The sequence below is a fragment of the Nerophis lumbriciformis genome, linkage group LG30 (assembly GCF_033978685.3).
Source record: "Nerophis lumbriciformis linkage group LG30, RoL_Nlum_v2.1, whole genome shotgun sequence".
Taxonomy (NCBI): domain Eukaryota; kingdom Metazoa; phylum Chordata; class Actinopteri; order Syngnathiformes; family Syngnathidae; genus Nerophis; species Nerophis lumbriciformis.
Window position 1 is genome coordinate 6,555,073 of NC_084577.2, and position 12,514 is coordinate 6,567,586.

The 12,514-nt window shown below is 44.9% G+C and overlaps 1 protein-coding gene across 1 annotated transcript in view; it reads left to right on the forward strand.

The window, feature by feature from the left end:
* LOC133572609 (solute carrier family 12 member 9) overlaps window positions 1–12,514 on the forward strand; it is a 115,982-nt gene that overhangs the window by 74,077 nt on the left and 29,391 nt on the right. Inside the window, exon 8 of the mRNA XM_061925437.2 lies at window positions 3,048–3,130. Within this exon, the coding sequence (XP_061781421.2) occupies window positions 3,048–3,130 (83 nt within the window). The remainder of the gene's footprint in view (window positions 1–3,047; window positions 3,131–12,514) is intronic.

Below are 12,514 nucleotides of genomic sequence, written 5' to 3' on the forward strand. Positions count from 1 at the left end.
AGCTCCTCCCGGATGGCAGAGCTTCTCACCCTATCTCTAAGGGAGAGCCCCACCACCCGGCGGAGGAAACTCATTTCGGCCGCTTGTACCCGTGATCTTGTCCTTTCGGTCATAACCCAAAGCTCATGACCATAGGTGAGGATGGGAACGTAGATCGACCGGTAAATTGAGAGCTTTGCCTTCCGGCTCAGCTCCTTCTTCACCACAACGGATCGATACAGCGTCCGCATTACTGAAGACGCCGCACCGATCCGCCTGTCGATCTCACGATCCACTCTTCCCTCACTCGTAAACAAGACTCCGAGGTACTTGAACTCCTCCACGTGGGGCAAGATCTCCTCCCCAACCCGGAGATGGCACTCCACCCTTTTCCGGGCAAGAACCATGGACTCGGACTTGGAGGTGCTGATTCTCATCCCAGTCGCTTCACACTCGGCTGCGAACCGATCCAGCGAGAGCTGAAGATCCTGGCCAGATGAAGCCATCAGGACCACATCATCTGCAAAAAGCAGAGACCTAATCCTGCAGCCACCAAACCAGATCCCCTCAACGCCTTGACTGCGCCTAGAAATTCTGTCCATAAAAGTTATGAACAGAATCGGTGACAAAGGGCAGCCTTGGCGGAGTCCAACCCTCACTGGAAATGTGTTCGACTTACTACCGGCAATGCGGACCAAGCTCTGGCACTGAGCATACAGGGAGCGGACTGCCACAATCAGACAGTCCGATACCCCATACTCCCTGAGCACTCCCCACAGGACTTCCCGAGGGACACGGTCGAATGCCTTCTCCAAGTCCACAAAACACATGTAGACTGGTTGGGCAAACTCCCATGCACCCTCAAGGACCCTGCCGAGAGTATAGAGCTGGTCCACAGTTCCACGACCAGGACGAAAACCACACTGTTCCTCCTGAATCCGAGGTTCGACTATCCGGCGTAGCCTCCTCTCCAGTACACCTGAATAGACCTTACCGGGAAGGCTGAGGAGTGTGATCCCACGATAGTTAGAACACACCCTCCGGTTCCCCTTCTTAAAGAGAGGAACCACCACCCCGGTCTGCCAATCCAGTGGTACCGCCCCCGATGTCCACGCGATGCTGCAGAGTCTTGTCAACCAAGACAGCCCCACAGCATCCAGAGCCTTAAGGAACTCCGGGCGGATCTCATCCACCCCCGGGGCCTTGCCACCGAGGAGCTTTTTAACTACCTCAGCAACCTCAGCCCCAGAAATAGGAGAGCCCACCACAGACTCCCCAGGCACTGCTTCCTCATAGGAAGACGTGTTGGTGGGATTGAGGAGGTCTTCGAAGTATTCCCTCCACCGATCCACAACATCCGCAGTCGAGGTCAGCAGAACACCATCCTCGCCATACACGGTGTTGATAGTGCACTGCTTCCCCTTCCTGAGGCGGCGGATGGTGGTCCAGAATTGCTTCGAAGCCGTCCGGAAGTCGTTTTCCATGGCCTCACCGAACTCCTCCCATGTCCGAGTTTTTGCCTCTGCGACCGCTGAAGCCGCACACCGCTTGGCCTGTCGGTACTTGTCCACTGCCTCAGGAGTCCTATGAGCCAAAAGAACCCGATAGGACTCCTTCTTCAGCTTGACGGCATCCCTCACCGCCGGTGTCCACCAACGGGTTCTAGGATTACCGCCACGACAAGCACCAACTACCTTGCGGCCACAGCTCCAATCAGCCGCCTCGACAATAGAGGCGCGGAACTTGGTCCATTCGGACTCAATGTCCAGCACCTCCCTCGTGACATGTTCAAAGTTCTTCCGGAGGTGGGAATTGAAACTCTCTCTGACAGGAGACTCTGCTAGACGTTCCCAGCAAACCCTCACAATGCGTTTGGGCCTGCCAGGTCTGTCCGGCATCCTCCCCCACCATCGCAGCCAACTCACCACCAGGTGGTGATCGGTAGAAAGCTCCGCCCCTCTCTTCACCCGAGTGTCCAAAACATGAGGCCGCAAATCCGATGACACAACTACAAAGTCGATCATGGAACTGCGGCCTAGGGTGTCCTGGTGCCAAGTGCACATATGGACACCCTTATGTTTGAACATGGTGTTCGTTGTGGACAATCTGTGACGGGCACAAAAGTCCAATAACAAAACACCGCTCGGGTTCAGATCCGGGCAGCCATTCTTCCCAATCACGCCTCTCCAGGTTTCACTGTCGCTGCCAACATGAGCATTGAAGTCCCCCAGTAGAACGAGGGAATCACCCGGGGGAGCACTCTCAAGTACTCCCTCGAGTGAATCCAAAAAGGGTGGGTACTCTGAGCTGCGGTTTGGCGCGTAAGCGCAAACCACAGTCAGGACCCGTTCCCCCACCCGAAGGCGGAGGGAAGCTACCCTCTCGTCCACCGGGTTGAACTCCAACGTACAGGCTCTGAGCCGGGGGGAAACAAGAATTGCCACCCCAGCCCGTCGCCTCTCACTGCCGGCAACGCCAGAGTGGAAGAGAGTCCAGCCCCTCTCGAGAGAACTGGTTCCAGAGCCCTTGCTGTGCGTCGAAGTGAGTCCGACTATATCTAGCCGGAACTTCTCCACCTCGCGCACTAGCTCAGGCTCCTTCCCCCCCAGCGAGGTGACGTTCCACGTCCCAAGAGCTAGCTTCTGTAGCCGAGGATCGGACCGCCAAGTGCCCTGCCTTCGGCTTCCGCCCAGCTCACATCGCACCCGACCTCTATGACCCCTGCTATGGGTGGTGAGCCCATTGATATTGCACTACTGTATTTTAAAATTGACATTTGCAATACCTTGCTTAAAAATTATGACTTGTCAAACATAAAATTTAATTTTTACCGTGTTTGAATTTTGAATTTATTAATGGAAAACCCCTGGAGATGCAGCATCTCGTTTTCAAGGGCGTTTCACTTTGCATGGCAGTATCTTAACTTTGTTTTGTTAAAATATACAAAAACAGAAACCAGCATGAGAATCTTTTCCAGTTTTCTCCTTGAGTTGATCTGGTGACCTGTATATATTTTATGATTTCTAAATGACCAATTATATTTGTTTTCCTTGTTGTCTTTCCTCTAGGTAAGGTGTTGTCTCCTGCTAAGAAGACATCTAACAGTGGCAACCCCTGGGCCTCTGTGCTTCTTTCCTGGTTTCTTGTACAAGTGAGTGATGAACGTCCCAGTATCATACTTAAATTCAAAGTGTGCCCAATCAAGGGATTTTTGTTAAAAAGTGTATCTATTAATGTTTGCATGACTTTAGTTAATCATAATACTGTATATTGTAACTATAGGATAAAGTGCAGTCATTGTTAGTAGTTTAAGTGACTTTTAATCAGAAGTTGGTAGAGAAGCCCAAAAAATAATTAAGAGTACAGTTACTTAAGAGCAGGGGTGCCTACACTTGTTTAAGCAGACAAGCTACTCGTCAAATGACCAAGTCGATGTGATCTACCTCATATACCGTAAATTCCGGACTATAAGCCGCTACTTTTTTCCAAGGCTTTAAATCCTGTTGTTTATAAAACTGTGTGGCTAATCTATGGATTTGTCTTTGCTGACGACAGGCAATAATGTAAATATTTTCATAGTTTGTGCTATGGCGAATTTGCTCATTGCAGATGCTGCAGTTGGTGAATTGCCCTTCTGTTTAGACTGAGCTACGAACCTACTAGAAGTACAGTTGCCATTTGGTTTTCTAGCTGTTCATAGCATTTCTACTCGTATGGATTCTTCATTTATCACTCCACGCAACGTTTGTAAGTTTAACTATAACAATTGTACTTACTAAATCATCCCATGTGTCTGTAGGAGTGTTTTCATGCATATTTGTACGTGCTATCGTCATGTAATAATGTTTGCGTCGTTGGCATTAGCTCCAATACTAATACGTTTATGAGTGTCTTTGTTAGTATTATTAACTTATACAATGGTGTTCTTTTTGTATTGTTTCAGTTTTGTAAATTCATCAAAATGTCACCGCGAAGGTATTGCGTCTGTTTAGCTAATTGGGGAGCTTGCTTCCGCAGCTCGTGGATCCATGATGATGACTTCTGTTTTGTTTGATCAGCTGTTTAACTGCCGTGTGACAGACACCGTTTGAAAACCGTTATCCATCCATCCATTTCTACCGCTTGTCCCTTTCAGAGTCGCAAGGGGGGCTGGAGCCTATCACAACTGCATTCGGGCAGAAGGCGGGGTTGAAAACCATTCCATTACAAAAATGCTAAATATGATTACAACTGTAAATTAATTACAGTTCTAATTAATTACAGAGCATTACAGTGATGAAACACATTTACATTTCAACCAAGGCAGAAACAGTGGCAGCTTTTCACAAACCTGGTGTGCGTCTCCTCTCTGCTCTGACGAGAATGGAATGGACTTCATCGTGATTGCGCTTTAAAGTACATCGAAATGTGTTTTCAGTACCAGCTGTCTAAAAGCAGACATTCAGTCGATAGGGGACCGCCTGTGACGAAAGGCTCACAGCAGCACCGCTAGTAAATTGAGAAGATTAGTGTGTTATGCGCTTTCATGTCTCCAAACATCCCCCAAAAATTACTAGATTTGTCGCTTTTTAGAAAGTCAATTAGATATATACATGTATATATTACATATGTGTGTGTGTGTTTATATGTATATATATTTGTATGTATGCATGTGTACGTATAAATATATATATATATATATATATATATATATATATATATATATATATATATATACGTATATATATATATACATATATATATATACTGTATATATTTGTATATATGTATGTATATACTGTATATATGTACTGTATGTATATATGTAGTGTATAATGTTAAATACCCAATCATGTTCAAGCCCTACGGCAATGGAGAAGTAGTGACAGTTTGTCCACTGTGCACAGGGGTAGATACAGTGTCCGTATCATACCACAGCAACAGCGTAGCCCTTGTTATGATGGCATTGCTCTCCCCACAAAGGGAAGGGGAGATCAAAGGATCCCTAAAAAAAAGACTACCAATTGCAGCTCCTTGCAGGAAACCGTGCCTGTCTGGGCATCCAACCAAGCGGTCGAAATAACAAGACGAAGCCCCTAACCTTTGGGGCATGAAATGTATGGGCTCTGCAAGATAGAGGAGATAGACCAGAGCGACGTACTGCGCTCATTACCAGGTTGCTAAACCAGTACCAGATTGACATAGCAGCCTCGAGTGAAACCCGATTCTTTGGGGAAACGCAGGAGGAAGTTGGTGGAAGTCACACCTTCAACTACATTGGGAAGCCTGAAGATGCCTGGAGGACTTCTGGTGTCTCGTGTGGCGGTGTGGCTTGGTTGGTAGAGCGGCCGTGCCAGCAACTTGAGGGTTCCAGGTTCGATCCCCACTTCCGCCATCCTAGTCACTGCCGTTGTGTCCTTCGGCAAGGTACTTTACCCATCTGCTCCCAGTGTCACCCACACTGGTTTAAATGTAACTTAGATAATGGGTTTCACATGGAAAGTGCTTTCAGTAACTAAAGAAAAGCGCTGTATAAATATAATTTACTTTACTTAACTTCACATTTGCTTTTTACAACAAGCTTGCAAGACAGCTTGACAACCTACCATCAATGATGGACTGATGACCCTGCGTCTCAGGGTCACAAAGTACTGCTTTGCCACTGTCATCAGTGCCTATGCTAACACCATGACAAACCCTGACGACACAGCAGGGCTGTGTACCTGCCCCGACCTTGTTCTCTCTCCTGTTTTCAGCAATGTTGCTTGATGCCTTCAGTGACTGTGACAGAAGTGTGTACATCCAGTTCCGCACTGATAGGAAGCTTTTCAACCTGCAAAGACTTCAGGCCAAAACGAAAGGGCCACACTGTGTGAATTCCTATTGGCAGATGACTGTGCTCTGGTTGCACACTACCATGAAAATGTACAGCTCTTTATGGATTGCCCTGCAGCTGCAGGTGATTCGGACTGACAATCAATCTTGGAAGGACTGAAGCCATGGTTCAGCCCTTACCATTACAGGCTGCCAGAGCACCACAACTTCCTCATATCAACACCAACAACACAGAGATCAAAACTGTCGAAAAGTCTGCTACCTGGGTAGCACCATTACAAGCAACAAATCCCTGGACGCTGAGGTGATACAGCACATTGGAAAGGCATGCGTGGCCTTCTGCCGACTGACAGAGAGACTCTGGTGAGTCCACGGCATTCGTCTCTACATCAAGATTGAAATGAGCGCATAACTCTATTATTGTGAAACACGAACCATTTACCGCCAGCACATCAAACTGCTTAAGCAGTTTCACCAGCGTATCATCGCAGGAGTGTGGCCTCCCCAGCATTCAGTGATTGATCATCAAATGCCAATTGAGATGGACCGGACATATTTTTTGCATGGAAGACACAGGATTTCAAAGATGATACTGGCACCGTGTCAGGGAAAACCCCTACAAAGGTACAAAGATACTCTGAAGGAAAACCTTAAGAAATGCAACTTCACTGTGAACTCTTTGGAATTAACATCCCACAAAAAAGCTCTTTAGAGGCACCAGTGTGCACAACATAAGGTATTTTGATACCAACAGAGCAATCGTCACTCAGTCAAAGAAGGAGAGAAGGAAACAGAGTTCCTCTTTGTGTTCCTTTCCTTGTAGCAGCTGTGTGTGCATCGCGATTTGGTCTTCGTTCTCACATGAGCACCCACCTCGGCAAATAATAGTATATAATCTTAAACGTTAAATGCATATAGATTCTCTGCTTTCTTGAAGACAAACATATATGTTGCCGTATTACTTTATTCTAATGACTTGCATTGATTGGAATCAAACAGGATTCATAGTAGTGCTGATACGTTCCACAACTTGATATTGTAGAGGGGAAAACAATCATCCTTGCGTTTAAGTACCACATTAGAGTGGTTGGTTTTTAACTTCTTATTTGTGGAGCTTTAATCCTTGTTTTAATACCATTAACAATAAATACATTGAAGGCAAACTCTGTAGCTCTCCAGCACGAGTGTGCTAGTTTTCAGATTTTGTTAACGCAGACTGGATTGAGCAGTATTTTTTTAAATTGTGACTAAACTCTCATTATTTATTAATATAAGAATTATCTCGGCATCCATTGCTGCCGGTCACCCAGGAGGGGGTCCCCACATCTGTGGCCCTTTCCCAAGGTTTTCCTTTTTTTCCTAGCTTGGGCTTTTGGAGTTTTTCCTTGCCCGAATGTGGATTTAGATCAGGTATTGTCATTGTGGTTTGTGAAATCTGTTGAAGCACTGTGATTAAGGGTTATATAAACAACCTGTGATTGATTTATTGATTGATCCATATATTCTGTAATGCACCTAGCCAGAAGAGTCTCGATCTGAATGAATTTTACAGATCCAGGTCTGTACAAAACTAGTCAGGCGATTTGTGCTGATTGATTAAATCAGTGAAACACTTAAACACTCTTTATACGAAATGAAAGATTATCGTCCTGTTACTATCCCACACTTGTTTACATGTTTAAGAACTAGAAGACAGCTGCTATGTTACCGGGTATCATCATAATCAATGGCAAAAATACAAGATTAAATGAACAATTATTTAAATGAAAAAGTATGCAGAACAGATTGTCAGGGATTCTTGTCAAATAAGATACTCTGTCTTTGAAGTGGTTTACAGTCTGTTTAGTCTGAATACTGCAATATTGGCAGAGAGGAAAGAGAAAATCTTTGGTGAAAAAGAGGCCTGACAAAAACGTCAATATTGTTTGAGAGTGGAAGAGGCTGAATGGTCTATTATTATTTGTGCTCTCCGTTTATCTCTCTCTTCGTCAGTCCCACTCTTGTCTTTTTAGCCCGTTTGAACTGTCTTTGAGTAGAAGGGAAGCAATTAGATGGAAATCGTTAGCACCGTTGACTCTCATCTTCTTGCTCTCTCTGCATGTTCCACCATTCGAATGATTTACTGATGACAAAATCTGATTGTAATCTCGCCTCAGACGCTCAACTATTACTCAGTCAAGCTCAGCGAAGCTTTTTTTATGTAAACATATAATAGTGACAATGAAAGATGGAACAGAATAAAGATATAATAAATATACTCATCAGAGTTTGAAATACATATTTTACCAAGTGCAACTATTGGGAAAAAAACACATCGATATCAAAAATCTCTCAATACTTGTATTTAGTAGTAGTTACCGCTACAACAACTTGTGACTCCGAAGCAACATTCAGCTCTTCAGCTTTCTTATTGTGGATTTTTGTTTAATACGTGCGTGGAGCAAACATGAATCTTAAAAAGATTTTAATATTCTGCCTTTTTGTAAGGCAGTGACACGAAGGAAAGGAAGGTGTAGGGCTGGGCGATATATCGCGGGTTTGTCTCTGTGCGATATAGATAATGACTATATCGTGATATTCGAGTATACGTTCTCACGCAGTTGCTTTTAGCTGCTGGCATTACACTACAGGCTCTCCTCCTCTTTCCAGTCTCTCCTTCTCACAGACAGACAAGCGCACCTTCTTACACACGTCACATACTGTCCCGACATACGTCACATACGTATACGCCCTCGCGCAGCAAAGAGGTAGCAGCATGGGTAACGTTAGCTGTGATGCTAGCGCAGCCGTGCGAGTGGTAATACGAGAGAGAGAAGGTGCGAATCTGGTAACAAATGAAGGAATAATTAATTCCCCCAAAAAACAGCAGGGGGTCCATCGTCTGGCGGTGGTTTGGCTTCAAGTGGGAATTATGGGCGGCATAGCTCGGTTAGTAGAGTGACCGTGCCAGCAACTTGAGGGTTCCAGGTTCGATTCCCGCTTCCGCCATCCTAGTCACTGCCGTTGTGTCCTTGGGTAAGACACTTTACCCACCTGCTCCCAGTGCCACCCACACTGGTTTAAATGTAACTTAGATATCGGGTGTCACTATGTAAATACGCTTTGAGTCACTAGAGAAAAGCGCTATATAAATATAATTCATAATTCACAATATGTCGAACAGACAACCGTAATTTGTCAAGTGTGGGGCAAAAGTGTTGCTATAAAAAGTAGCATTACTGCTAATATGTAGCATAATTTGAAAAGTCACCTGCTAGAGAATGAAGAGTCTCCGTTCGGTGCCACACGCCCACACCATCAAAATGCCAAGGCAAACATTTCCAGATCAACACCGTATGAAAAAAAATAGTGATTTTTTTAGTTGTGATTTCCTTCTCTGCATGAAAGTTTTAAAGTAGCATATATTAATGCAGTATAAAGAAGAATGTTTTGATGTAGACACATAGAATCATCATACTGCTGTGATTATACGCATTAAGTGTTCATTCAAAAAAAAAAGAAGAAGAAGAAAAAGGCTAAGGCAAAATATCGTGTATCGCGATATGGCCTTAAAATATCGCAATATTAAAAAAAGGCCTTATCGCCCAGCCCTAGTAGGGAGTAAAGCACAATTTGGAGGCAAGGCAATTAAAAGTGCTTTATGGATGCATACAATTACAAGACTGTAAATAAAATCATACATTTTAAAATATCAATAAAATAATCATTAATTAATTCTATAAAAGTAAAGTGTGTTGATAAAATAGTTTAGCTGTCATATGCTCAGCTAAATAGAAGCCTGGATTTAAACATTGTCAAAAGTGAGACCTGTCTCACATTTTCTAGAAGACTGTTCCAGATTAGGCTCATACAACTGAAATGCATCCTCATCATGTTTAGTTTTGATTTGGGGCACCAGCAAGAGACTTGAAATAGTTCATATGGTTCTAACATGTCAAAGATGTACTTTTGCAATTGACCGTGACAATGCTTGTACGCAAGCCCAGCTGTTTTAAAGTCTATTTTCTGAAGTGACCTGAGTATTGAACAAATATGGTCGCATTTCCTAGTTCTGGTCAATACTTGAGCAGCAGCATTCTGGATATACTGCAGCTCAGTACTTTAGAGAGCCCTGCGAGAAGGGGATTACAGTAGTCTAGCCTGCTCGAGACAAAGGCATGTATTAGTGTCTCTAAGTCATGGTTTCAAAACGAATCCTTTGATTTTTCTTATGTTTTCTAAGTGGTAAAATGTTGCTGATATTATGGACTTAATGTGGCTGTTAAAATTCATTATCCATCCATCTTCTTCCGCCTATCCGAGGTCGGGTCGCGGGGGCAGCAGCCTAAGCAGGGAAGCGCAGACTTCCCTCGCCCCAGCCACTTCGTCCAGCTCCTCCCGGGGTATCCCGAGGCGTTCCCAGGCCAGCCGGGAGACATAGTCTTCCCAACGTGTGCTGGGTCTTCCCCGTGGCTTGTACCCGTGATCTTGTCCTTTCGGTCTTAACCCAAAGCTCATGACCATAGGTGAGGATGGGAACATAGATCGACCAGTAAATTGAGAGCTTTGCCTTCAGGCCCAGGTCCTTCTTTACCACAATGGATCGATACAGTGTCCGCATTACTGAAGATGCCGAGCTCACGATCCACTCATGAACAAGACTCCGAGGTGCTTGAACTCCTCCACTTGGGGCAAGATCTCTTCCCCAACCCGGAGATGGCCCTCCACCCTTTTCCGGGCGAGAACCATGGACCTCGGACTTGGAGGTGCTGATTCACATCCCAGTCGCTTCACGCTCGGCTGAAAACCAATCCAGAGAGAGCTGAAAATCCTGGCCAGATGAAGCCATCAGGACCACATAATTTGCAAAAAGCAAATACCTAATCCTGTAGCCACTTAACCGGATCACCTCAACGCCCTGACTGCACCTACAAATTCTGTCCATAAAAGTTATGAACAGAATCGGTGACAAAGGGCAGTCCTGGAGGAGTCCGACTCTTACTGAAAACGGGTCCGACTTATGCGGACCAAGCTCTGACACTGATCATACAGGGAGCGGACCACCGCAATCCACAGGACTTCCCGAGGCACACGGTCAAGTGCCTTCTCCAAGTCCACAAAGCACATATAGACTGGTTGGGCAAACTCCCATGCACCCTCAAGGACCCTGCCTAGAGTATAGAGCTGTTCCACAGTTCCACGACCAGGACGAAAACCACACTGTTCCTCCAGAATTCGAGGTTTGACTATCCGGCGTGGCCTCTTCTCCAGTACACGTGAATAGACCTTACCGGGAAGGCTGAGCGATTTTAGATGTAGATTACCAATCCACAGAAAGTTACTCAACACACAAACACTATTCTCTAAAAAGGTGGCAACACAAGTGAATGCCTTGCATTCACTTGTGTGTATGAAAAGCCGTAGATATTATGTGATTGGGCCGGCACGCAAAGGCAGTGCCTTTAAGGCACTCCTCCAATATTGTTGTCTGGGAGAAATTCGGGAGAATGGTTGCCCCGCGAGATTTTCGGGAGGGGCACTGAAATTCGGGAGTCTCCCGGGTAAATCGGGAGGGTTGGCAAGTATGACTGGGAGACACAACTGCTCTGTACTTTTCCCTACGTCCGTGTACCACTCCATACAGAGGCGTTTTAAAAATGTCATAAATTTTACTTTTTGAAACCGATACCGATAATTTCGATATTACATTTTAAAGCATTTATCGGCCGATAATATCGGCAGTCCGATGTTATCGGACATCTCTAGCGGAAACATCAAGTTCCAACATATGCTGTGCCATTTTGAAGCAGAGCTTGATCCCTTCCTGTTTGAAACTGGGCTACATGGCAGTTTTCCAACACGATGATGACCCCAAAGACATCTCTAAGATGACAAGTGTGTTTGTTGAGGAAGCTAAAGGTGTAAGTGGAGTAGCCAAGAAAATCCCCAGACCAAAACTGAGCACATGTAGGGTATTCTCAGGCGCAAGGTCTCTGACATCCATCAGCACAGTGATGCCATCATTGGAGGAGTAGAAGAAGATTTCAGCCTGCGCAGCACTAGTGAATTACGTGCCCAATAGGATAAAGGCAGGGGTAGATGTCAATGGTGCTCAGTACGCACACTACGTATTCACACTTTGGCCACTATTTAAATATGTTCACAGTGAAATGCACTCACTTGTGTTGCTAGAAATTTTGACCATAACAGCTTTATATTCAAGGGACAGTACATTTATTTTGCTTTCCAAGCTGTACACTGACTGCTCTAAGATACACTGTGTCCACATACTGTTGTCCCTTTAGAAAAGGGGTGTCCAAACTGCGGCCTACCTGAGTTTTCAGTTTGTCCTTTTTTAACAAGAAAATTGGCCCGCGGCGTGTTTTTGCCTAAATTTAGTCCCCTGTGACTGGAATTGTTACAATATTTCTGATTGATTGCAAAACTTTAAGGTAGAATTTGAGCTTTCACATATTCTTAATATTCAACGCTCTTTTGTTTACACTTCATAGGCCATTGTTGTCCGGGTCTGTATTGGGGTTGCGGGGTTGTTTCAGTCGAAGTAGTTTAAGTAATGTGTTGTTCAGTCTGTAATAGCTTGCTTTCGGGTTGTACGGTATACTGGTACTAGTAAAGTACCGCGATACTAATGAATCATAAACGCTACTATACCGCCTCTAAAAAATACCGGTTCCCTTTTTTTTTTTTAATTAACGGGCAAGACTGCGCCGTTGTCCCGTCG